Source organism: Podarcis pityusensis (genome assembly GCF_964106645.2).
Source record: "Podarcis pityusensis genome assembly, chromosome: 11".
Lineage (NCBI taxonomy): Eukaryota > Metazoa > Chordata > Lepidosauria > Squamata > Lacertidae > Podarcis > Podarcis pityusensis.
Genome location: NC_138036.1, coordinates 36,525,804 through 36,553,082, shown reverse-complemented (window position 1 = coordinate 36,553,082; position 27,279 = coordinate 36,525,804). Strand labels below are relative to the sequence as shown.

Genomic DNA, 27,279 nt, shown 5'->3' with positions numbered 1-27,279 from the left:
TCAAATCTTATCCTCCATGCCAGCATTAGCAAGATGTGATTTGTGGGGGTCCCAGCCTGAGCACGTTCATGCCCCTTGCTAGGAGATTCCTGCATTGTAGGGGGTAGGACCATAGCTGTCAACTTTCAGATTTGAAAATAAGGGATCAGCAGCCTCACCTGTCCCAGGGGCATTCTACGGGATATCTAACCATCCAGGATAGCAGTGGGAAGCAGCGGGAAACGGTGCTGGAATAAGGGAATTTCCCACAAAAAAAGGGAAGGTTGACAGCTAGGTGGCCCTTGGGTCCCTTCCAGCTCTAAGATTCTGTGATTCTATGAAATGCCAGGCTATGTGCTACAAGAACTTTAAAAAATATTTGCATGATAATTCTGCTAGATTTTTCTTAAACTCAGATAGAGCTGACTGAAGTGCCATATCACATTAAGGAAAGTAAACTGTATTCCATTTCCAAAGACTTAATTTTCAAACATGTTACTCCCTCCAATATTGAACTCTGGTAGAGAGCAAACAGGATAGGAGGCAAAAGGGGAACCACTGAGAAACAGGTGAGATGTATTTACATACTTGGATGAACTCGTATGGTGAAGTCTAGAAGATTTTTTTTTTTTTTAAACCCAACAGGGAGAAAAAGCACACATGCCTAACACAATTCATTCGGGGGTGGGGAATAGTTTGGTCTGTTTGAGACACAGCTTAAAATGTGCTAGAGGGCACACAAGTGACTTTTTGGAGCCCGAAACAGGAGTAGTCTGGATGTAGTTGGACAGCAGCTCCTGTTAATCTGTGACATGGACCACATGGGTTGACAGGAGCTGGAGTCCCAATGATTTCTGGGACGCCACAGGTTCCTGACCCATGTGTTAGGATGTGAGGATGCACTGCAAGATTTTAGGCTACAGATTACCAGGGAGCAAGCCCATTGAACATAGCTGAATTTACTTCTGAGTAAAGCTATATAAAGTAAAGCTGTATAAGGTTGTGTTCTTTACTGTGTTATCTCAGATGCAGTTTCTCAGAATCTTTTAATCATGGGATTCTTTCAGAATTAGAATAAACAAGTAAGGACTTAATCCTTGCAGCAAGATTTTGCATCTTCATAAACCTGGCATTTAGAATATATCCTGCTCCCTTCTTACAGATTCAGAAGACTGAGATCTCTGCTTGTTTACATTTCTGATTGTTTTCTTCAGCGTTCTGTAGTTCCCATGGCTACAAAAGCCATTTCAAGAACTCATAAATTTCAAACCATGCTGACAGAATTCTGCAAATTCTGTTTCCACTGCCCCTCCACAGAAATTCTGCCTCTGGTGTGTTTTCAATATGCCTCTAGGATGTTCAAATCAAACCCTGAATTAAATGTTTCCAAACAGAAGTAACACTTCATTCAGCTATCATGACGTTAAGCGCAGGCTAGAAATATGCATCTGACTATTACAGCAGGTCCTCCAGCTCTCACTGACATATGTCACTCTCTGGAATGCTCTGTGTCTGAAAAAACGGCCTAGAACTTTGTGAACTATCTGGTGCGGCAGCCCAAATTCTGTCATTAAGGGGGGAAAGAGCCTGCACTAGATGGTTTTGGTTTCTTTCAGCAGGTAGCCTTTCTGTAATATCACAAACTGCTTTTGAAAACTTTCCTCCATTTCATAAGCTGTTCGCCGTATGGAGAGTCTACCCCAGCCAGCCAATTAGGAGCCCTGCTTGGCCTCCCAGAGGAGAGGGCAAAAGTAAATAATGTGCATCACTTTTTGTTCTTGCCTTTTTAATACATTAATATGCTTTGAGGGGAAATCCTGACCTGCTGATTTATTTATGAGTAACCGAAATGGCAGAAGATTTTTCAGAATCTTGACGAAACACCCATCTTGAAAATTGTACTGTACTGGATTTCGAATTATTTGGGTAGTATGTGGAATCAACAAGGTCTATATATTTTATTCTGCTAGGTAGCATATTATACCACCTTATAAAAGTTACTGCAGAGTAGTTAAAGGAACAAATTTTTACCTCACACACACTGAATTCCTTTTGATTTTTGTGAATTCCAGACAAGCAACAAGATTAACCTGATAACTCTAATACTTAATTCCAATCTGCTCCCCTGTAAAAACAAACAAAAAAACCCCTTGCTTTTGTTAAACTAACCACACACAAACATACAATGGAAATTAAATAGCTATAAAACTGTTGTTTGCACTTTTACCCAGTATTTAAAAGACAATTATTTCCAGAAAGTTGGCACTTGTAACCATACAGATGATAAAATTGATTCCAGTTACAGTCCATCTTTGTTTGGACAGGAAATACCAGTAGTGTTTGAAAAATTGATTATTAAGGACTTTTGGTTCGCTGAAGGTGGCTCACACAGCAGCGTACTAGGAAAAAGTGTAGCATTTTTCCAGCCCGGATTATTTTCTCTGAAAATCTTTGGAACAGGAAATAAAAAACAGCTAATGGTTCATGGGGCATGTGGAATTAGTTTAAGCAAACCTCAACCCTTCTCCTTCTGGCTGCCTCCTCTTTCCTATGCTGTTTTGTCTATGCTTGCCTCAGAATATGTCAACAAATTTCCTTTAAGCTCCGAAGAGGAGTGAGCAGTGGGAATGCAGGCAGTATAGTGGTCCTTTCCATTAAGGGGGAAAATTTAGAACAGATGTGCATTCAAGAAGGTACAAGTTGGTCTTGTTAAAATATTTGTAAAGAAAAATAGCTTCAGGATCTTCCAAATAAATCTCTATTGAGCTCTAGAGATATGAGAAAGGGGTATGGTTTTTGTTATTCTGATAGCATTCTTTCCACACAATACTTGATGATGAATCAAGATACGCTTAGATCTGGGAATCTAAACTGAAGAGGCATAAGTAGGAACAGAAAACAGTTGTGACTTGAGGCTGGATTATTGTTTACTTAGTAGTTAATGAACAGAATAATTGTTTCATGGTCCTCTTATATCATCAAATTTGCTGGAAAGAATGCTGCAGCAGCAAAATGACTAATTAAAATAAAATCCTATATATCCTAGAGGTCTACAGCTTTGGATACAACTACACAACCATGCTTACTATATGTAGGATTTCTGAATGAGGTTTTCCCTTAGGAGATAAACACTTAGGAAATACCAGGGTATAGTTTGATGTATGTTATCCAAGTGGCATGGATCATTAAGAACAGGGTTTTGGGGCTAATATTTTCACAGGGACAAGGGAAACACAGTGACCCTTGCAAAGTGTTTTTTAAAAAAATGCGTTGTCATTTCTAAGCATGAATGGCATCCAAATGTTTATTGAATCATTACAATTAGTTCAGTAATATTTGGGTACTTAAATGCTACCTGATGATTTATTCTTCCAGTTCAGTTTCTAAAGAACAATGGTGCAAAAAAATGAAGCCAATATTATTTTAATAAACTATTACGTATTAGACCTTAAGACATATTGAAACAGAACAGAACTTTTCTTTTTTTGTAATGTAGCTTTTATTAATTTTCATATTTAAACTGTTTAACAAGGTTGCATTGAGATTAATCTTTGTTTACAATAGAGCATATGACATGAAACAATTACATAAAAATAAAACAACAATAAACATTCAGATGTTTATTCATTCAGATAAACATTCAGATAAACTATTAACAAAGTTGTGGCAAAGTGTATATACCAAAATTATTACAGTTACTACAGAGAACATAACTTTTATGATACTCCTTGCAGTTTGGTCTTAAAGTGGTGGAATGACATTGTCATGGCATTGGTCTCTGAACATTTTTAAAATTTGCGTGTTGTTGTATGTTTAAAACATGCTGTGCATTTATAAAGCTTTTATCATCCCAACTAATGATTTGGCTCCATGTTTTGGACATAGAGTTTTGAAGTTGGGGAAGAAGGAGAGAGGAACAGGAGGAGCTCAAGCTTCTCCTCCCAAAAACCTATCCAATCCTGCTCATGACATCCATGGGCCTTTAACACATATTAATATGTTTTAGGCTTCATTGGACTGTCAGTTGATATAGTAAGGCATATCATAGGTCAACGGCGAAAGTCAATTAGTCTTATTAGTCTTAGTTTGCCAAATCAGTCATTTTGTACCATGAGTCCACATTCCACTTTATTGGCCAATTATGTTTTGCCCATTTGACATTATGGCAAACCATGCTTTGTCTGCACTGAGCCATTGTGCATCAAGTACCGGTACTGAAGTTAATTTATTTCCAAAATGTGTACTTTTACTTCCCTATGATTAAGAACAACATACCACCACTCTTTTCTAATACAGTGGGGGAAAGGCACAGAAACATTGCCGAACCCTGGAAAATTGAAGTGCTTGTCCTTAGAATCCAGGTGTGTCTGGTTTCTTACTTCACCAAAGAAGCTTTTATTATCTTGAAATGTAGATATACTCCTGTCAGCAGCAGAAAATGCATTTCAGAAATGTGAGCTGGTAATATACTGATACTTATCTCTTACCAAAGTGCACAGGATATGAAATTGGCATCCTGAACATATAATAATAATAATAAACCAAGTTGCTGAATTATTGGAACATATATCTAAGAAACTGATACAGTGACAGATGAAGGTAGCCACTATTGCGTACTCGTTTTATATGCCCTCTGTGCACACAGTTCAAAGTACAGGAAAATAACCAATTCCACAATGTGTGTGTGACACACACACACACACACACGTACACACAATTTTAATGGTGGCTTCCATGTGTTTCTAGGGAAAACTGTAATAATTCCAGTATGCCTTTGATTGCTGATTTGGCCTCTTTCTCATAATCCTTAGGACAGTGAAAAGAAAGGATTTATGAATAAGCTCTATGCCATCCAGGAAGTGTGTGTCAGTGTCCAGAACATCCTTGATGAAGTGGCTTCCTTTGGAGAAAGAATAAAGAAGTGAGTGTTGACACACTGGTGCTCAGTTGCTCTCAGATGGTGTTCACATGCCCGTGTTTCCCCAAGGAAATTGTGAAATGTTACCTGTTTTAATTTAGACAGAAAACATTGTTGTGATGTACATTGCAAAATAACATTATACATGTTTTGCCTCTGTTTGTAATTTTTATCGGGATTTTACAAAAAATATGTAGTACAGAACAGTAATAGCAGTGCATCTCTGAAGGAAGAAATAATTCTGAGTCATAGTTCATAGGCTTAACACTTTGTGACAAGAGAGACCATGCAGATGGCCAAGCTGCCCCTGACACTCTTGGGAATAACTGGTACTCTGTATCATCCTGCCAAATGGCAAGAGCACATTAGGTGCTGATGTGGGGCAAACAGTTTATTTGTATGGGCTCTTGGGCAACTTCAGCGCAAGAGCCTGAGAAGATGGGGTGGGTAGAATCAAAAGGATTTCAGAGACTTACACCCATTCCTAAAGAACTCACTTGAAAGCAACATTGACTGATTTCAATGAAAATGAGTGTGTTTAAAAATCAGAGCCTTGTGCAAGGGCAGCAGGTTGTGTTTTGTCTCTCCTGCCTCTCCCGCAGCACCGCCATCAGCACCTGTTTGGGGCAGGATCTCACCAAGCTCTGAGCGGTGAGAAGTTTTAGGGGTTCCTGCATGTGCCCTGTGTTGTTTTTATTGGAATGAAGGTAATTGGAGACTTGTATGTGAAATCAGGTTTATTTATACAGAAACAGCATAAGATGGAAGGTTCACTCATCCTACTCTGCCATTTGGTTCTTAGGGGACTCTTGCATTTCAGACTCTGTTCCAAGGCTACAAGTCTACTGTTGTCTTTCAGATGGAGAGGTTCCTTGAGGAGATAACCTCTAACTGGGGAAGCAGGGGGAAGAAAGACATAGCAAGATCACCTCTACTTCACCATCTCTTTAGTTATGCAAAGGGGCATTTTCTCAACTAAAGGGAATCTGCCAGGCTAAATTTGTCCAATCAGTCTGACCTCTTCAGTAGTCTCTCTTTCTGCAGAATACAACCTTGCAACTATTTTTAAAAACCGAAGGGTCCCAGAGTATTTGATTCCCCTTCCTCATTTCATTTCATTACAATATCATGTTCAATTTGGCAGTGTGTCAAATTGCTAAGAAGTTGGTAGGAAGGGATGGGAGGAGACCACATGCCTTACTTCTGTTAATTTTTTCGTTCAGTACATTCAATTGGACTGTTCCGTTCTTGAGCTGGCTGGCAATCGTTGCCCTCTGTGTGTTCACAGTCATCCTGTATTTCACTCCACTGAGATACATTGTCCTTGTCTGGGGTAAGTAAAGCCTTTCTTTCCCCTCCAAACCTGTCTATGCCACATAGAACAAACTGTTTATAAGGGATGAGTTATATTGTCAGTAGTTTTCTGTATTTATGATCATGAAGCTACTACATGATGGAAACAGACAGGTTAGTTAGAAATCACAACTGTGTAAAGATTTAGGCTCACCTGCAAAACACATTTTTCTTGCCCAGCATCTTAGACTTAATCATGCTATAAACATGTATCCATGAGGATTCTTCATATATCAAACTGTAGCTTTGTCTAGATATAACTCTGATTTATTTTCACCACTTATATAAAAATAGTGGCATTTCAATTTATATAGCACATTTAGGACAATATGCTTTTGTTTAGCCTTTTATCAAATGGAAATATATAGAGGCAGTTCCTATGAACTAGCAATGAGAGGTCACCTTTAAATGAACAGAAAAAGATACATGTATATTACACAGGCTGCTTCATACATTTTTTTAAAGTGTGCATTTGTGTGTATTTTAGAGCAGGAATAGCCAACATTGTGCCCTCTAGATGTTATTGGACTGCAATTTCTGCCATCCCTGACCATTGACCATGCTTGCTGACCATGATGGGAGTCCAAAATCATCTTAAGCACACCATGTTGGCTAGTCTTGCTTTAAAGTAACCAGCACTGTAGAACGGCATGTGGTTAGTGAGAGTTAAAAGGTGTTTTAATTAAACACTAAACTTGGGAGGCCTTTAGTTAGTAAAAAATGTTCATTTGATTTACTGGTTGGGACCAGAAGGCAAAATCAAAATTCCCTCTGCCCCAAGGAAGAAAGGAAGAAAAGTGAGAATAATAGGAGCACTTGGCAAGAATGGGTTTGTAGCCAATTGTGTCTTAATATCATTGTAAGAGCCACTGGACAATGTATTAATATGATTTATCACTTTATTTAGGGATCAATAAATTTACAAAGAAGCTCCGAAGTCCATATGCAATCGATAACAATGAAGTACTTGATTTCCTTTCCAGAGTTCCTTCAGATGTGCAACGGGTATGCATTTGACTTTGATCTTAAACTCATTAATTACTATTATCAGGCAGTGCTAATTTTATGTGTATTTTCCACATGATGCTAAAGTGTACTTTCACATGATGCTAAAGTTTCACATTTTGGCAATTTTTAATGTAATACGTTAATGTAATACAGTTCTGGCTCCTGCCAACCTAGCAGTTCGAAAGCACGTCAAAGTGCAAGTAGATAAATAGGTACCACTCCGGCGGGAAAGTAAATGGCATTTCCGTGTGCTGCTCTGGTTCGCCAGAAGCAGCTTAGTCATGCTGGCCACATGACCTGGAAGCTGTACGCCGGCTCCCTCGGCCAATAAAGCGAAATGAGCGCTGCAACCCTAGAGTCGGCCACGACTGGACCTAATGGTCCCTTTACCTTACAGTTCTGGCAGACAGACAGACAGATATATATATATAACAAGGAAGCATCTCAAAAGCTTCCATTCATTATTTATTGTCTATGGATTTTGTAATAGGCATGGGTTTCTTTTGCGGGGATTTTATAGGATTAAAAAAAAAAAAATCTTAAAACTAGTTCTGCATTCCAAATAGGCCTATGTATATGTCACAGAGGCCTGCTGTTTGGGGGTGGCGGCGGCAAAGCATCCCACTTGGCAGGCCCCTGTGCCAGATATAGAGACAGTGTAGCACCAGGCTGTTTTGCCAGACCCTCCTCTCTTCAACCATGCATAGCCTGTGGTAGCAAACAGGAAGATGAAAGCAGAAGGTACCAGCTTATAAGCATGAGCAGACAACTTTGCCCAGTATTTCATAGCAGCAAGATGGCCATATGGAATTGTCGCCACCGTTCGCTGATGGTGGAAATTATTCTTGAACAGTTCGTTGCATGATGGGGACATTTTCAAAAATGTAAGGCTGTTGCACACTCTGCACATAAAATCATATTTGCAGATGTGTGTGTTGTCTGTTTATATAAAACATTTTATTTGCTATGAATATTTCCATTAACTGAGGGTTGAATTTGAAACTGGTTTAAAATAGCTGAAACATCAGTAGAAAGACACCTGGATACCTGCAGTTTTTAAGTTCCTGACAAGGTGGGCCACATTATTTTGAGGATGTCATTATACAACTGGGAGCTCTCTGTTGGTATAGCAAGAGACTCTTAATCTCAGGGTCATAGGTTGGAGTCCCATGTTGGGCAAAAGGTTTTTCCACTGCAGGGGGTTGGATTAGATGACTCTTGTGGTCCCTTCAAACTCTACAATTCTGTAAAGAAGTTAATAAAGTAGGTACTGTTCATTTTTAAAGTCGTATCCTGTGGGGGAGACTTCACTGAAGTTTCTGCCACCATACTGCATTATTTCCTGGCATTATTTTCCTTGTGTTGCTTTTCCTCCTAGCAATACATTAAAGTATTTGACCTTTGGGTGCAGGGCTCAAATAGCTTGTGGGTGTGATAGCAAGAATACTTCCTTACTCCTTTGCATGGATATTTTAAAAAAAAATCTTGTGGTTATGTTGAGTTGAAATTTCTCTTAACTTTGTGTTTAAACAGGTGCAGTACCAAGAACTGAAACATGATCCTACCCACAGTCCAAGTAAGAGGAAGAAAAACAACCCTGGCTAGCCAAATCCGTGTGCTGAGGAGACCATCATCTGTTCAAGGGGAAAATAAAACTAAAAAGCTCTAGACCTAAGGAGCATTTCCTCTCTCTAAGCTTTATTTATTTTGCCTTTTATTCATAATGGGAAAATTTATAAATACTGTACAAAGGGATTTATCAGTGAAATTGCACTTGAAGTTGGACAGAGTTATGACGAATGCTTCAAATTTAGTTTAAGCTGAAGTTTTGTTGGAGTCCATTTATAGCATGAATGTGAAATGGTAAGTGATATGATAGGCACACATGACTGGATAAGTAAAAGATACATTTTTAAACTCATGCTCTGGTTAATTTTTAAAAGCTAACTGAGGATTTATGCATGACCCATCCTTTTATCCAAAGAAGATCACTCTTTTTTATATTTTATACATTTTGCCAGAAGAACAGAGCAAAGGCACTTATTTGTGTGTTTCATCCAAAAGAAATAAAACTGTAATTAGACCCTGCTGCAAATAAACAAACTGACTATGGCTTGCCTAAAAAGCAAGCTATATATACACTAAACGCAAATGTCTTACTGGAGCTCCAAAGATTTAAAGAAGTTCTTAACACTTTTATCATTCCACCACAAGACTTTGAAAAATATATATACCTGTATCTAAAATACTGCCAGGTTTATAACGGATTGCATCTTTAACTTTTTATATTGCCACTAATCTTGATTTGTACTTACTTAGCCTAGTGGAGAACCTCCATATCGTTCAGTAGTGAAATAAATATTATCAGATTAAAACCATATTGCTTCAGGTGTCAGGCTGTGAACACCTTTTGTGCACATATAGTATGTCAATACTAAAATCTGTTTGCTTCCTAATCAAAAGGCCATTTTAAAAGGCTTTACAGCATAGCACTTGACCTAGTACTGTGGCAAATGAAAAAGAAACAATGTGGGCTGAATTTATATACCTGTTTTGTTTGTTCATTTGATTCACCTAATCAGTCCTCCTGATAGTTAAGTGCCCTGTTGCGTGGAAAGCATTTTTTAAATTGTGGCAGATGGGAATATGGTTTACATTTCAAAACATTGCCATTGCATAATGAGTGGCTAGGAATATATTCTTAAACTGTGACCAGTGGAGCTCTTGAATTGAGTCTGTACACCTAAGGACCTTATCATGTAGTCCTTACAGAAAACCTGCAGTGGATGTCAAAAGGACCAATTAAGAACTAATGGATTTGTGCCCTCAGGGGGGAAAGAGATTCCACACTCTTCATTACAGAACATTCAGTCTGCGTGGTGGCTGCTTACCAGATTCTATTGCACTACTTACTGTTAAAATAGTACTTTTTTTGAGAGAGAAATATTCAATAGTATATGCACAGGAAAATGTATATACATTAATTTACATCTAAAGGTATTCTTAAACTACATTTCTCATGAAAGCTGATTTTGAAAATTATTTTTATCTTAGAGATGTGTTGCTGTTTCTTACAAAAGAACTATTTTGAAATTGCCTATTTATACAACATGCTTGAAAGAATGCCAAACAAGTTATGTATCTGCAGGGAAGACTTGACCCGAACATGTTCTGGTTATGTAGCCAGGTGATCGTGACTTATTCAATATGCACATGTATGCAGGTCGTGTCTCTGTTTATTGCTGATGAACAAATATGCCATTAATGAAGTCAACCTATTGAATCGTCTGTATTAATGTTGATAATTTCTTTTAGTCTGGAATATTTTGTTCACAGTGAAAACCTGTTACATAATACATGAAGACTTTTCTCTTGATTTGTTCACTTACTATTATCTATCATTCTGTGGGCTTTTTTTCCCTCTGTACAAAATGCTGACCTAACTTATTTATGCCATTAAACTCATATGACAAACGATTGATTTACTGTGTGAAGCATTACGGGATAAAGAAGAAAGAGTTCATATACTCCCCACTCTCCCATGCTCAGGGAGAGCAAATGTCCACAATTTGCATAACGGTATTGATGGGAAAGCATCTATAATGACCACTTTGGATTGGGGCCAGCAATTAAAAGTAATATTGGTGACTGCTTAGAGAAGTTATTTTCTCTCCTAGAGTTATAAATGCACTTGGAATTGCTGCCTTTGGATCTCCCAACACCCCATCTGAGCTCTTCTCCTGCAGGGGGCTGTTGCCTTTTGGTTTCTGCAATGGTTAACTGGATCATAGAACCATAGAAGAGTTGGAAGGGATCTAAGGATCATCTAGTCGAACCCCCTGCAATGCAGGGATGACCCTAGGAAGCCCACAAGGATGACATAAAGACTACAGACTCTCCTGCTGTATGTTCAGTGGCACGCTGAGTACTGAGATTCCAACCAGCTACCATCAAAAGCCATTAGAGCTTATCACCCATGAGTGTCTGATCGCCTTTTGAAGCCATCTAAACTCATGTCAGTACATTCTGTAAATGAATTGCATGGTGTGTGCAAAAGTGCCATTTGTCTGTCCTGAATATACAGTTAATCAGTCAGTTTCATTGAATGATTCCAAGTCCTAATAACAGGAGGGATAAAACCTTGTCTCCTCATTTTCTTCAAAACATGCATTTTTTTTATCGGCTTCATTCCTGTTCTCCATTTATTATATGGAAGTTCCATCCACATAGTAATTTTGTTTTCCCTTTCTGTACTTTCCCAGGTCTTTTTAAGATGGTTACCAGAACTACACATGGTATTCCAAATGTGGACTACTCCATAAATTCATATAGAATTCAGGTGCGTGCCAAATAAATATCTGTGCTGCGTAATCATGAGACTCAGCAGTATCTTTTCATAGCACCAGGTAGAGTATCACAGCTGGAATTCAGCTGCTGAATGAGTAAATAAACCACGTTTTTCCTGCCTGAGAACATGCTTTGCCTTTCCACACATTTATCAAGGGTTACTGCTAAGTTTACAAGCTTAGAATCCATGCAAGAGAGTTTGCATGAAATAATTAATACCAAGTTTTTCATATTTCTGTTAGTGACTTGTCTGTAAGCTGTTGATGTTCTCCTTTGGAAAGGAAACTTCTTTGGGGAATAACCCTGCCTTAAGCGTCAAGTGTTTCAAGATGCTCTGTGTGATAAAATTAATTCTGGAGTAAGCATCTACACCTGTTAGTGTCCTTATTTTGATAACTCACCTCAGGCATTTTTTAAAAAGGCATTTGCTTTCAGAACCACATAAAGCTGCTTTGTAGTAGAACAACATTTGCTATAAACAATTTTAAATCTATTGAGGGAGACAAAAGAAATTTGCAAAATGTTTAGGTTTTCTATCTACTGCTAAAATCCATTCATAACTGTAATTTTCAAATATCACTTAGGGAGAAAAATGTTCATTTTTCACAGTAGATGTTTCATGAATTACTGTTTGAAATGCAATAAGAGAGAGAGATGGAAATAGTATTTTGGGTGTTTGTGTTTTTCTTTAATCCAGTAGAGTGGAAATCAGGTCACACTTTCAAGTCACATTTTCCACAGTTCGGTCTGAAGCGATCCTTTGAGCCTGAGGTTTATGTACTTTTACTTGGAAGTATTTCCCATCAAGTTCAATAGAATTTTCATCCAAATAAGTGTATATAGGAGTACAGCCTTGATGTAGTCTTAAGTTTGCACGGCTTCAGACATGGGAGCTTTAAAGTGCAAGCAACTACAAAGTTCTGAGCGTGGTACCCTGAGCAGACCTACAAGTTGAAGCTGTGAACAAAATGAAAAAGCAACCATTTAAAACTAGTGACCAGGAATATTTGGCTAGGTCTGCGGTTTGTGGAACAGAGAGTGCACTCCCTTCAGAGATTTGACAGGAACCATGTGCGTCAGAGTGGCTGCAATCTGCTCCCTCTACTTATGGGAAGCAGAATAGGGAGATGCACCTCATCATAGCATGACTCTTCCCATTGTCACCATGCCACCCCTGTGCGGTTTTGCTAAGTGTTTTGTGATGTGTCAGATCAAGCTTCCCTCCACTTGCTTCCCTCCAGACGCTACGGACTATTTCTTTTATTTATTTGCTGCTTTTTACGCCAAAGTGTCTCAAAACAAGTTATATTGTAGAAAGAACAAGGGACATTAAAACCTAATTTAAAAACAAGATAGAAAATGCCCTTGTGTTATCCTACATACCACACCACTTAAAAGGAGGGCACAAAGAGTCCACAGACATAACTGGTTATTCTCCCAATTAAAGACCAAGGGACTGAGTAAATAGAAATGCTTTTGCCTGGTGCCTAAAAACAGACAACAATGGTGCCAGGTGCTCCACAAATAGGGAGGAAACAAAGAAGGAGGAGGAGGAATGTGGCAGTGAGTATAGGTCTGGCTGAGCAGGTGGTGAAACTCACCTCCTCCACTGATGGTCCCATCTGCCACACCCAGCAAAGCCTCCAGCTGGGGCCTACTTCAAGCTGACAAGCCTGACAGGGCTGTCAATCAGTTCAGGGGGTGGGGTAATAGTGAAGCCAGTGTTTTCATACATTCCGAAGCAGGAGGGGGGGAAAGAGGAGGAGGAATAGAGCAGCAAGAATAGCAGGACTGGCTGGGTAAGTGGACCAACAAAGATTCCATTTCCCACTATTGCTGACTATTGGCTATGCTGGCTGGGGCTGATGCAGGCAAAATATTGGGAGGGCACCAGGCTGAGGAAGCCTTCATCAAACTATTCAAGGTTCTTGGGCACCTCCAGGTGGTGGTTGAAGGAGGAAGCCGCTAGATGTTTTAAGGTGATATGCACTGCAGGTGGGCAGGTCTTGGCTTGCCATTAATGGATGGGTGCTTTGCAGCACATCTGAAACAGTGGCAGAATTGGGGACAGGGAAGAGAATTAAGCAGAAGTTCGAACTTTGAGTAGCCAGCAGTCTCTTCCTGTCCCTTTTCTCTCTCACACACCGCACACTGTCTTGAGAGCTTCCTGTAATGATTATGAATGTAAACATACTTTGTTAAATGATGATTGCAAACAGAAATACTCATAATAAGGATGTTGTCAAGTACAGTATTAAAGCAGAGATGCTAAGAAAACTTTCAATCAGTCAAGAAAAACTGTACTCAGCTTGATCCTGCAAGCAGCTGCCCCTTTCCCCCAACCAAGAATGGGGAAAACTGGTGGAAAGCGTCATTAAAGATTAATTTATGAAGCAGATAGAAGAACCAGTCTAGCTGAAGCAGAATCAGCATGGCTTCTGCAAAGGCAATTCCTGCCTCACAAATATATTTGTATTTTTTGAGGGCATATGAATCAGAAATGGTGAACTGCAGGCTTCCCAATTTGGCTCTTGCAGTTGTTTTCCCCAGATCATGTCCACCTGCCCCACGCTTGATTGAGGCAGCTGGATCGGGTGCTTGGTTTTGTGTTTTTTTTAAAGGTACTTTTATTAAAGATTTTCTTGATTTACAAAGGTATGTGCAATGTCTCTCTCTCTTGTATTTTTTCCCCCATGTAACAATTTTTTTTTAAAAAAATTACAAATTGGTTTCATTTGTTGAGACATTAGGAAGAATAGGGGGAAAGAGGTGTGGGGGGGGGAAATATGAGTGGGGGTGGGGTCGGGTGGTGATGTTTCTATTTTACTTAATATATGTGGGGTTTTGTGTCAGCATTGCTTGTGCGGGTTCTCTGCTGTTCACTTGTTTTCCTTTGGTGGTGAGAGAGGTTGGGGTTGGCCTAGGGTGTGGCTGTTCATTTGTGGTTGGCTATGGTGGTCTTTGATTTCTAATACTTGCTTGGTTATTTTACATATTTCTTGTATGACTGTTGTCCAGAATAGTTGGATTTTGGGACACTCCCACTACATGTGGAGGTGGATCGGGTGCTTGTTCAGCCCAATACTTAGTGAAAGCAAAATTGTCACCCCCACCCACCCCCATCAGCTGCACAGGGAGTTCAATCCTCCTTGACTTGTGTGCAAAATCATCAAATTTCAGATTTCAAAATTTCAGGCTTTTTCATTTGCAGAAAAACAAGAGGAGACATGATAGAGGCATAGAAAATTAAGCATAGTGTGGAGAAAGGGGCTAGAGAAAAGTTTTTCTCCTTCCCTCATAACATTATAATTTGGGGGGTTCAATTAAGCTGAATGTTGGGAGATCCAGGGCAGAATTAAACAAAGGATTTCTTCATGGTTAAACTATGGAATTAACTCCCACATGATGTAAAGCCATCTGTCTTATCCTTCATTAATTTGTCCATCAATGGCTACTGGCTCTGTTCTGTCTCCACTGCTGCAGTGAAATAAGTCCCAACTTGGGTTGTCATTTGAAGGAAAATGCTTTGGGGCTCAAGTTATGCAAAATATATTCCTCTGCCTATTTTTGTATGACCATTCGTCCCGTGTGAAAGTGAGGGAGGGGGTAATTGGTTGCTTTCAAAGGATGGGCAAATTAAAAGTAATTCTAATTTTACCTTTTTAAATGCAAGGTTGCTGGGGGTGGTTCTTTTCCTTCCCCCTCCTCTTTTAAAAACCTAATGAATGACAAACTTAATGCCACTTTAAGCAACTTTTCTGGGATGGACTACCTCTGGGAATGGCGCCTTGTCATGACACAACATCATTCCCAGGAGCATTCTGGGAGGAAGGGGAAGAATGGCCACAATGTGGCCGCAAGTTGATGCCACTGCTCTAGCGCAGCCATTAGATGTGGCAGCCATCATTTTGTGGATTACAAATGTGGGCAAAATGTAATTGTTCATGCTGCAGGGCTCTAAGCAAGAGCTGAAACTAAAATTCTTTTGTAGCAATCACAAAGTCGCAATAGGGTATGCTTGTTCCGTCATTTCTCTATTAAAACATAAAAGGTGCTGTAATTTTCAGGCTACGATCCAGGAGAGCCTCAGGAAATTCAAAGTCAAGCCTGAAAACCTGTCTGCAACCAATGTTGTTTTCCTTTTAAATTGGTTAATTCTGCATTCCTGAAACGCTGGAAATAGCCATCTGCACGAACATCTGTTCTAAACCTCTCTTTTAACTATGCACTAGTAGTGAAATCACTATCACCACATCATGCAAGAACTTAAGAGGAAATGACCATTTAGTCTAGCCTCCTTTTCTCCCAAGGAACCACTAGTTGTCCACGACAGCCCCACAAGCAGGACATATGTGCAGCAGCAGTCTCTTGTGCTTCCTGGCAGCTGTTAAAATATAGTCATTGTGACTAGTAGCCATTGCTAGGCTTATTAACCAAGAATTTGGCAACACCTTTTCAAAGCTGTTCAAGCTGGTGGTTATTATCACATCCTGGGTTTATGAATTCCATTCTTTAACAATGCAGTATGCAAAGAAGTACTTCTGTTCTCCAGCATTCTTCTTCTTTGGATTGTCCCATGTTATAGAATTATGGCATCTAGAATCTGGTATTCTAGGAGATGGGAGAGAGAGAAACCTATTTCTATCCACTTTGTCCAAAACATGCAGATGTTGCTGGACCACAACTTTGACATCCCTGGCCAATGGCTGTGCTGGCTGAGGCTGATGAGAGCTGGACTCCAGCATCTGGAAGGCAGCCAGTTCCCATTCCTGAAGTAGTCCTTAATCACACTCCCATCATGCTCCTGTATGTGAACTCTCTCCTATCGATTTACATGACTGCAAACTGATTATTCACACATTTCCTTTCCTTTTCAGCATTGTAATTGCTGAAATACTGATCTTGACTCCTATATTGTGTGGGTGCAACCTTCTCTGTGCAGAGGGCTATTGGGAAGCATCTCTTGGTAGGCTGGAGAAACAGGACATTAGATATTTTCTCTGTCCTCCTCAATCTAGGCAGCTTTTCACTAACATCCTGGAAGCATTGCATACTAGAGCCAGCAGCCCCAAATAGCTAAAATGTCACCACATACTGTTGGAATTCATCTCCCATGAACCATTGTTAGGGATAATGGAGGCTTTCACTTAAGAATATGTTTAGAAAAACTGGAGCCATCGCAGCAAGTATTAAATGGAAAAGCCATAAAATGAGATGAACGCAGTCCATCTGGTTATAAAGCTTCTTTGGGGATAGAATATTTTTTGCTATGGACTCAGAAAGCATCATGATGTAGCCTGTCTTTGAAAGGATAGCAAACCTAAGAATGGTTGGAACTTCTTGTAGGCAAACAGGTTAGTAATAGTTCAAAGGCTTGTTTCCTACACCTACTTCAGCTTTTGCTGCAGTACCGCATACTTTCAAAAGCGGGGTTTTTTATGAATTTGCCAAGGGTAAAAAAAGTCTTAATTTAATAACAGGAGTGAACTCCCTATAAATACATCCATGACAGAGCCTTTGATAAGTGTACTCAGTCATTTAATCTTATCAGTTCCCTCCCTTCTTTTTGTGCTGAGTCTGAAAAGGCACATCAGGGAACAAGCAATTCTTCATGTTCCATGAACACTCCTAAAATCATAAGGGGTTGATAGAGGAGATAGACTATGTTATCATCAATCCACATGGTATCCATATGAAAAAAATCCATCTTTAGCAGTTTAAGAGCCATTATAGATAGCATGTCCCCCACACAGAGAAGGTCTGCTTTGAAAAGGTTTAAACTAATGATAGGCTGACCACATCAAACTGACACATCACATTTATTCTTCTCAGAGAGTTTAGCACATAACAGAGAAATTTTAGGACATTTCAGATAATGTAATAAGACCTCATTATAAAAAAGCACATAAGGATCAGAGTTGTTTCGGTAACATAGACTTACTGTGAAGCAGAAAATATAAGCTACTGTACAGATAAATGGGGAACTCAGCATGGTCAGAAATGTCACCAACAATTAAAACTTGAAAATAATACTTTAAACGCAGTGTGGTTTTAAGATGCTGATAAGCACTTGCTCAAGTGAACATGGAAGAACTTTCAGTGGAGATAGTGATTTAGAAAGCAAAATTTAGAGCATTATGATGTGGTTTATATTAACTAAAACTTTTTTTGTACTTACAGAGGGAAGTGTACTTTAAGCACTGTTAATAAATGAACTTTCGCAATTCATTTTTATGAATTAGGATGTTTTCTGCAATTTACTCTCTGTTAACAGCTTGTGCAACCAGTCCTACGCATTAAAAATATTTAGTGTGGGGCTGACATTTTTAGCAGAAATTGGTATTGAATCAGGTTTTTATAATCCAAATTTTAGTGGACATCTTCAGATGTGACGATTTATTAACATTGCTCTTGAAATGCTTGTGATGTTTTGAACAATGCTTGAGGAAATAGGCTTGAATCTTGAATGGTTGTATTTATGCCTCGCTCATATCATCTCTGTTCTGATGGTATTATAACACAAATTTGTATTTTTTGGGTTGTACTGTAGCAGGACTTCAGTTGGTTAGTGCGGTGCTGATAATAAGGTTGCAGGTTTGATCCCCATATGGGACACTGGCATATTCCTGCACTGCAGGAGGTTAAACGAGATGATCCTTAGTGTCCCTTCCAACTCTGTGATTTTATGACTACTTCAGGCCAGTGTCTCTAGGTACTGTAGAGTAATGGTAATAATTATTTGAATCACTGTATTATACAAATGTCCCAGCATGTTAACAGCATGCTTCTATGTTCTCAACAACAGTACATAGCTCAGAGACCCTGATGGTAAGACATGGCCCTCCTTATTGTTCTCTTAGAGCATTACATCACATCATCAGGATGGCTGACATAACCTTACAATGCTTCTAACATCACTGCAGATTTGTATGGGCCAAACTTCATCAAAATGTCTGGATGAGGATTTGGGGAAGGGGAAGGTATTAGTGTTTGGTTATACGATTGTGCAAGCAAAAGCAACAAAACGTTGTGTAAGAAAGTAGTATATTTTATTACATGGATGTTTCAAAAGATACACTTCTTCTACTGGTAAAGTTTGTTTTGTTAAAATAAGGCCACTTTTTGCTTGCTCTGTTAGAATTGATTGTTGCTATGGTTAAGGCAGAAGGCTCACTGAACTATTCAAAATAATGATTAAATAAGTTAATTATTTGGGATAGCTCAATCAGTAGAGCATGAGACTCTTAAAGGTTGTGGGTTCGAGCCCCATTGAGCAAAAATATTCCTGCATTGCAGGGGGTTGGACTAGATGACCCTTTGGGTACCTTCCAACACTATGATTCTATGATTTACATAATGAGTAGCTCCCTAATATTTACCTTGCAAAATCAAATCTCAAAACGCCTTGGGATTAAAGAATTCTGTACACAATCATTTGTAGATTTGTTCTCTCTGTGTTACATAAATCTATACCTATCTGATAAGGCTGTTGTTGGCTACTATCTACAGTGGCTACGTTCTAGCTCCATTTTTAGAGTTGGGACAAGTGATGATGTGCTCAGCTTCTACACTTAGGTTTCCCATGGGCATATTTAGAAACTGAGTAAATCTACTCTCCAAGGAGTTCAAGGCCCTGTGCCATTTCAGTCTCACAACAGCTCTGTGAGGTATGTTAGGCTAAGATCTGGTAACTGAACGAAGAGCACCCAATGAGCTTCATGACAGATTTCAAAACCAGGCCTCTTCAGTCCTAGTCCAACACTACCACACCAGTCCCACTTATCTTGCAAAGTGCTGCTTTAGCCTAAGGTGCTCCTGAATTTTGTTTCAAATCAGCACTGGATTTTTTTAAATACTTTTTTTTCAAATTACAAAATGTTTGTTTAATGAACATACATAATGAAGCTATGCTTCAACCATTTTAATTTATTTAATGGTTTTTGGTTCCAAATTACATTTATAAAGCTTTAATAAGAGTGCAATCTTAGGGCATGTTTTATGGAAACTTCAACTTCCCCTAGATACTGTTGCCTCCTACACAAGATAATTAACATGCCCAACCTTTTAGAGTGGCCTTAAATCTTCCAAATTCCCCCACACCACCCAAGGTGGGCTGCCTCATAATTTGAGAATGACAGTATTAGGATCAAGAGCATCTTTATTCATTCTCAAATAAATTGTGAATGCAGTGTGTGATTGTGGTAGTATATTGCCTCCTAAAAGTAAATGAACCAAGTATACATTACTCTATTCAAATATTGATCACATTACAAAAACAATTTTATTAACAAAAATATTATACAGGATTAGTGATTGCAGACAACAAAATGAGGTAGCCAACAAAATGAAGTGTCGCTTGAGAGGATGGAGTAAAAGGATCCCCTGAGTTGGTGCCACGATAGTTGCTAGAGCTCACCACCCCTCATTTTAAGAGACTATGGGCTGTTTCACAGCTGGTGGGAAACCAGTTTCCCAGTATGGGAATGTGCTGTAGTGCCCAAGTAAGAAGCATCCACTTTCAGTTTCCTATGACGTCTGAGCCTGGAGAGTAGTTTGTTTACGAACTAGTTGGTGAGGACAAGCCAGCATGTGAGAAAACAGCTTGCTTAATTAATTAGTGGGAACAAGATAGAATCAAGTAAGTTTCCCGAGTTCAAACAGCATAAGGGAAAATGTGGTTAATGCAAAACTGGGAACAGACGATTCTGGTTTTCTCTTCTGGGAAAGGAAAGTGTGCAAACCTGATATTCTGTACAGCTTGTTCGCATTGTAGTAGGAAGCCAGTTTTGTGTTACGGCTAAATCAGGCAAATACAGTCTTAGTTCCCTTGTGGGGATCAGTAGGTCAACCAGGCAAGGGTATTATGCTTATATGTTGAAGATGATAAACATGTTAGACCAGGATCAATGAGGTCCTGCCAGATGCTGCCAAGACAACAACTCCCATCATCTCTTATCATTGGTCATGCTGGATGGAGCTGATGGGAGCTGGAATCCAAGGACACATTAGCTACCCCAGGGTTAAGACTATGAGCTTTCGGCAAGCAGTCCTAGTTTGGAAGCTAGTTGGCCAAATAACAGTTAGACATTTGGATTTCCACTGAAATTTGCTGTAGTGTTGCTGCAAAAGCTTGCTGCTGTTCACCTGTGCCCTTTTTAAGCTCCTCAATCATCTTCTGAAGATACACTGGGAGATGTCGAAAGGTTTCAAGCTCTCTAAAATAAAGATCTAGGAACCAATGGCTAGAGCTAGCATTAAGCTTGCAACAATCAGCTGTCATCAGCAATGGTTTGGAGCAGGCTAGCTTTTTAAAGGCTACAGAAAAAGGCTTAAATAGCTTATATACAGAACAAAAGTTTAGCAACATCTTGCAATATAAGACCGTCCAAAATTCTGTCTGTGTTTTATGAAAATTGCTTTCCACTTGTGCATGGAATTCCTCAACTTTCTCTTCTGGATTAACAAGATGCAAAAGTTGCTGCTTAGTTGTTTCACACTTTATGATATCCAGTGGCAGGTTCCCCTCAGAATCTTTCTGCTGTAGCAGTACTGGTCCTGCAGAAGAAACAAAACATTAAATAGGAAATAGTTTATTTAGCGCAGCTAAACAACTGGCTGTTTTTCAGTATCTGCAGTTTTGTCTGCAGCATCTAAAGCTTTTTGATTAACAAATCACATTTTAATTCCCAAACGAATTAGAACTGTTAAGCCTCTTTCAGGCGTATACTATGTGCCTTTAAAGATTATGGGGTGAAATGCCCTGCTAAGACCTTTTCTCCTCACCCTCGCAGTCATGTGGTGAGTCAGTCATAGGCTGGATGTTCTAGAACACTGGATCCAAATTTGCTAAGTACTGCAGACCCCTGTTTTTCAAAACTCCAAGCCATGGACCCTCTGGTTTTGAAAAGTTGTATATCTCTAAGGTAGTTTTTGTTATGCGAATGGTGCCACAAATCCTTGGGGGTCCGGAGACCACCAATTGGCAACCACTGTTCTAGAGCGAAAGCTACTTCCTGATCTCATCAGTGTACTACATATTTCTTTTTGTTAACATAACCAGATGATTCAAGTTCTTTGTATATGTATCATGCTTCAGTATATTTAAAGAAACTGGTAATACCTATTAAAATACAGGTTTACAAAATGTGTTTTGCAAGACACACAAAATAGATGATACTGACAGATGAAGATGATAAAGAAATGAGGAAGCAAACTTTGGGGTACACAAATATAAAATGGGGACTGCTGCCATCCATGGTGACAAATTTATTTCACGATGTTTATATACTGATAGATTGTAATAAAAACTCAAAGTGGTTTACAAATCACAGTAACATTCAATTAAGTTGAGCGCATGGGCAGAAGGCTGTGCCAGGAGCTGAGTTACGTAGCATTTCACATGTCTCAGCCAGATGTATAAAGAATCCTAGCCTCGTTCATACATTTAGGGGGAATTCCTTATGTATGGCAGATAGCATTCAGTATGAGCCAGGCCTTCTATGTGAATGCCAAAGGATGGTAGTTGGTGGCATTTCTCTGCCTCCAAAATGTGGGATAAAGGTCTTGTGAGCTGGTCATCCTTACAAGTCAGCAGGATCTCTTACCTACTATTTTGGAGAAAGAAAAATGCCACCAACTAACTTTCTTTGAGCATTCACATGGAGAACCAAACTCAAAGGAAGGCCTTCCTGCTACTCTGTCACACTGTTTCAGCACTCCCTTGCCAAGTCAAGGTATGAACTGGAGTTTGGAACGTATTTTTAAGTTTAAACAGTGGCACAATAAGAAACAGCAGATTAGATATGCTAAAAATATAGTTTCCTGTTACTTTCCTTAAGACCTACAAAATTAGAAGAAAAGGCGATATAGCTTGCTTGCATAAAGCATTTTTTACATGCACCAAAAGCAACAAATGATTAGCATATGCTGTTTATCAGGAGGAGTATGTGTCATTGCACTGAATGCCCTCTAGACAAACAGCCTTGGCTGTCAGATGAACCTTGGGCTTTGTGGAGCCACCAGAAGTAACTCTTCCTTAGTGGCTGAATAGGACAGAATGCAAGACTGCAGCTTCTCAAACAACCAGGGCTTAAGTTTTTATTCCATAAACCCCCTAAACATTCACAGAATTAAATAATGTGTTTGCATCTAGCAAGAACACACAGAGAAAAGCCACATTTTCACCCACATTTTTGCCTTTAAGCGGTATATAAATTAATAATAATAACCGTTTCCGGGATGGTGTCTGTATATAGAGAAGACTGCCGTGCACAGTTTAAATGCCCAAGCCTGTATCTAACACCCAAGCCTATGAGTGCAGCGCTCATCACCTGCTTGGCAGATAGGTCAGAGGGATTTAATGATCTTGCTTCTACCTAACAGGTCATCAGTACTGACACTCTGTGTCTTAGATTGGAGGACTTTTTATGTGTAGCAATGTGGTCTGAGCCTTCTGCTGCTGCTACTAGAGTGATAGATCAGCTGCAGCCTTTTTAAAAAATAAACAAATAAACCAACAATTCTACTACCATAGATTACAGGTTGCACAGGGTTTTTAGTCATGAAGAAACTGCAATGTACTTAACTGAAATACTTTAATGTGCAGGGGTAAATTGTATGTTAAAGTGACATATGGATCTGGGCGGGGGGAGAGAAGAGCAGCCTACTTTTGTGAAAGGTAAACTGCAAGACCATGAATATAATAATAATAATAATAATAATAATAATAATAATAAATGCTATTATTTGTACCGCACCAATCTGACTGGGTTGCCCCAGCCACTCTGGGCAGCTGCCAGCATATACAAAAACCATAATAAAATATTAAACATTAAAAACTTCCCTATATAGGGCTGCCTTCCGGTGTTTTCTAAAGGTTGCATAGTTACTTATCTCCTTGACATCTGATGGGAGGGTGAATCCAGGAACACCTGGATTCAGATTCCCACTCAGCCTTAGTGCTCATTAGGAGATGTGGGCCAGTCACTATTTCCCAGCCTACCCTACCTCAAAGGACTGTGGGGAAAATAAAAGAGGAGAAACATGGATGCCCCGCTTGAGCTCTTTAAGAAAAAGATGGTATAACACATCAAAAAAATTAACAGGTTGTGTGCCTACAGAGACAGGGCCATGCATACAAGAGCAATATTTTAATTTTCAAATGTAGATATTGCATCATAGTGTAGATTAAAAAAAAACCCAAAACTAAAAAGGATGGCTTATGGGTGAGGGACGTGCCAAAGGGCTCTATAAAGTTTAGTTACCAACAATGAGCAATTGTATACTGAATGTGCAGCACAGTTCCTGCCATGCTTCTGTCAAACTGCTTGATAGGCGAAGGTCTGGCATGTGACAGCCAAGATAACTCTGCACACACCATCTGCACCGTTGCAAGAGGACCTTGATGAATGAAAGTGCAAGCAGATCTTCTCCCCTAGGACAAGGGGATCATCCACTGCCCATTCTTCACAGACACCCAGGAAAAATGCACATCTGTCAGTGTAATGCCACGTTCTATTGAAGACTTGGGCTTTCGGTAATATTGGCTCTTGCATCACTTAGACCGATTGAAGTGAGGCCAGGTATTGGCTTGGCGTGTCAGTCGCATGGTGCAGTAGATAAATAAAACACCTGGGAGACAGCATTAAGGTTCAGCACAAGCACACAGAGGGAGAAGAGCAAGGGATGTATTGATTGTGAAAGAATGTCAGCCAGAGACAAAGAAAATAGCCTTTAGGGGGCAGGAGAAGACTGCAAATGCACAGAGGTCTTATAAAACAGACCAACCAGTGTAATGCTTCTGTTTCAGGCTGACTTTAGCTAAAAGCTATCTAAGTACAGAACATTATTTTGCACTCCACACAGCAGAATTAGTATAGCCATAACAAATCTGAAAACATGAAATACGTGAAATTAAACTGACATGCAGAGTAGTGGTATGAGCTACATAAACTCTGTATTTATATATGGCACACACAAATGCTCTAAAATATATATGCTTTCTCTCCTTTGAAGATGAGTACTTTGTGAGGGGAAGACTTCTCATGGAGGGTAAACACAAAATGTTGAAATTTTTGAACTGCTTTAAGTGGGTTTTTTTTTTAAAAAAATGCAAAATTCTAAAGTAAGCTATTTCTAACCCTTTCCCCTCCAATTTTTAAAAGCCTAGACTTTTCAGAAGCAGAATTATCAGCCTAAATGTTTGGATAACCATAAATATAAGCAGAAACACAATGAAATTAAGCAGCACAAAGCAGTTAAGCTAACCGTTTCTGCAGTACATTGTAAAAATTAATTTAAAATCCAGATTTTGTGAAAAATGCCTGGTAGGCATGCAATCCACATCACTGCTTGTTCATACAGCTTTTACAAAAAATCTGCAATTCAGCAAATGTGAGAAAGCAGCCAAAGTTATGGGCTTACTGAAATAATTTAACTGACAAGATGAATGAGTATAAATATGGCATGATGCACATCAATATTTATGAAAACCTCTAGCTTTCAAAAATCACATCAAGAACACCCTCAAATTTTAATACGCTGCAGTTTTTACAGATTCAAATTTCTCTAAGCTTATTTAACACAAACACACTCACCCCCGTGCTGAAGTAGAAGCTTGGCAATTTCTACATGTCCATTTCCCAGGGCATCATGCAAGGGAGTCACCCCATCCACTTGGCTGAACAGGTTTACCTCTGGACAATGTTGCAAAATTTCACGGACACACAGAGTGTTTCCATGGTTACAAGCTTCATGCAAAGGCGTCCAGCCAGCATAGTCTGAATTACAAATCAAGGGAAGTTTGAGAAAACAGTAAAATTAGTAGCAGGATGTTCATAATATTGTCGTTCAAATTCCGTTTACCCTTTCCCCCTTCTAACTAGTGTTATGACGAATATTTTGAGAAATCAATATGCTAATTCTGTATTATACTGTTAAAATGAAATGAGGCTAAGATCTACTTCAGTGTCACTCTACAATGAAGCTGTTTCTTTCTTTCTGCAAAGCATCATATTTGTTATTGCTAAAGTAAGAACAAGGCATCTGCAGTCAAAACCACACACTGGCCCGGGTCTGTTCGGACCAGAATTTCACATAAAAATCTTGACTATAAAGCCATTCACAGCTTTTATCCTTCTATCTATAAAAAGGCCAGAAATGAATTATTTTGAACCACGACTGTGCTTTAATAGAAAAACCATGCAGACAATTAAGTGCAATCAATAAGCTTTAGCCACAAAACTACCCATAAAATCTTTGCTTTAATTCATAATCCCGAAGCAGGAACACAAGGAATGAAAAGAACTCTGCGAACACACAAGTATCACAGCTATTTGGGAGGCTTAATGTGTTTGTTCAGGGAAGAAAATAAAACTACTTACCTTTAACGTTAATATCTATTCCTGGAAGAGAGAGAAGATGAATCAATCTCTCCACATTGTTCCTTTTGCAAGCAGTATGCAGGGCAGTCTCTCCTAGCAAACAGAATTAATAGATTATACCAGTCTAGGCAAAATGGCAACTGAAGAAAATAATCAAAGCGCAGGAACTAGGAGATCTGGCTACACGCCAGAGCACTCAGTAATGAATAAGATTTCCCTTTGTCCTGTTTAAATACCTTTTAAGAAAACTCAAAAAGCCCACAGAGCTTCTGTTCCATCAGAGATCCAGCAATGGAACTGCACTGCTAAAGGGTTAACACAGGAATTATCTCTCCCTCTCCCCCACCCACCCGTTCAAGCTGTAAAGCTTCAACCACATTATAAAAGCACCGAATGATCACAGAACACCAAAAATGCTTGGTTTTGAAGCAATAAAAGTTTAGAGCGCAGTTGCCCTCCCTTAAATTTATTCATGAAGCTACATTAAGTGTATGGTTCTTTTTACACAGCGTTTGTAGCTTAATTCAAATGAATGTTTCTGGCTAAGCACGAGTGCCTCTACACACTCAAGTATAATTCAGAACTTCAAATCCGTTAACAGATGGTTTGCTGTTTCTCAATAGGCTGTCTGGCTTGCCTACAGTACCAGAGAGAAAAGGGGGGGGTGGAGGAGGGAGAGGGAGAGAGATTAAGAAGAATGAAGCAGTCTTAAGAAGAGGGAACACACACACACACACACACACACACACACACACACACACACTCATTTAGACCTAGAAAAAAAGAGAGAAGGAAGACAGTGAAGACTGGCTGCAGTTTACAGGTAGTGGCTCAATTAACGAAGGCAGGCTGTAAAATTCTGATATTTGTTTACGTTTTTGTCCACTGATTATACCGGAACAAGAGTTGACAAAAAACACGTTTCCAAGTGAATGATGAAATTTACCCAAATGAGAACATTCTGCCCTCCCACCCCCACATTTGCTCATTGGGACTGGGTCAGTAAATTTCCTTATTTATATGCAACAGGATATTATTCTTATGCAGAGTGTCTGGTTGTTCGTTGTGGGCAACAATCAAGTCTATCTTTCCCAATGTATCATATTTTAGCCACTTCTTTTAAGAGTAATTATATATCAGTTTGTATTACCTCTCCAATAGCACACCAGTAGGGGGGAAATCAGATGATTTTTTTATCAGTGCATTTGCTGATATAGAGACTTTGGCATAGGGTGGGCATAAAATTTAAATCCAAGCAAAATGAGGGTTCTGCTGTTTTTGGCTCTACCAATA

At 39.2% G+C, this 27,279-nt stretch overlaps 2 protein-coding genes across 13 annotated transcripts in view; one reads left to right on the top strand and one right to left on the bottom strand.

Moving 5' to 3' along the window:
* Window positions 1-10,739, top strand: part of MCTP1 (multiple C2 and transmembrane domain containing 1) — a gene marked incomplete at both ends in the record, with an annotated part of 171,026 nt that extends 160,287 nt beyond the window's left edge. For all 8 annotated transcript variants that reach the window (XM_080972410.1, XM_080972409.1, XM_080972408.1 and 5 more), the window contains 4 exons: window positions 4,791-4,900; window positions 6,121-6,230; window positions 7,158-7,255; window positions 8,792-10,739. In XM_080972410.1, coding sequence (XP_080828536.1) covers window positions 4,791-4,900; window positions 6,121-6,230; window positions 7,158-7,255; window positions 8,792-8,863 — 390 coding nt within the window. The remainder of the gene's footprint in view (window positions 1-4,790; window positions 4,901-6,120; window positions 6,231-7,157; window positions 7,256-8,791) is intronic.
* A 9,128-nt stretch (window positions 10,740-19,867) lies between these two features.
* The window catches only part of SLF1 (SMC5-SMC6 complex localization factor 1), a 31,766-nt gene continuing 24,354 nt past the window's right edge, over window positions 19,868-27,279 (bottom strand). For all 5 annotated transcript variants that reach the window (XM_080972463.1, XM_080972467.1, XM_080972466.1 and 2 more), the window contains 3 exons: window positions 25,987-26,079; window positions 25,201-25,383; window positions 19,868-21,160 (listed from right to left, as the gene is read on the bottom strand). In XM_080972463.1, coding sequence (XP_080828589.1) covers window positions 20,667-21,160; window positions 25,201-25,383; window positions 25,987-26,079 — 770 coding nt within the window. In that variant the 3' untranslated portion in view covers window positions 19,868-20,666. The remainder of the gene's footprint in view (window positions 21,161-25,200; window positions 25,384-25,986; window positions 26,080-27,279) is intronic.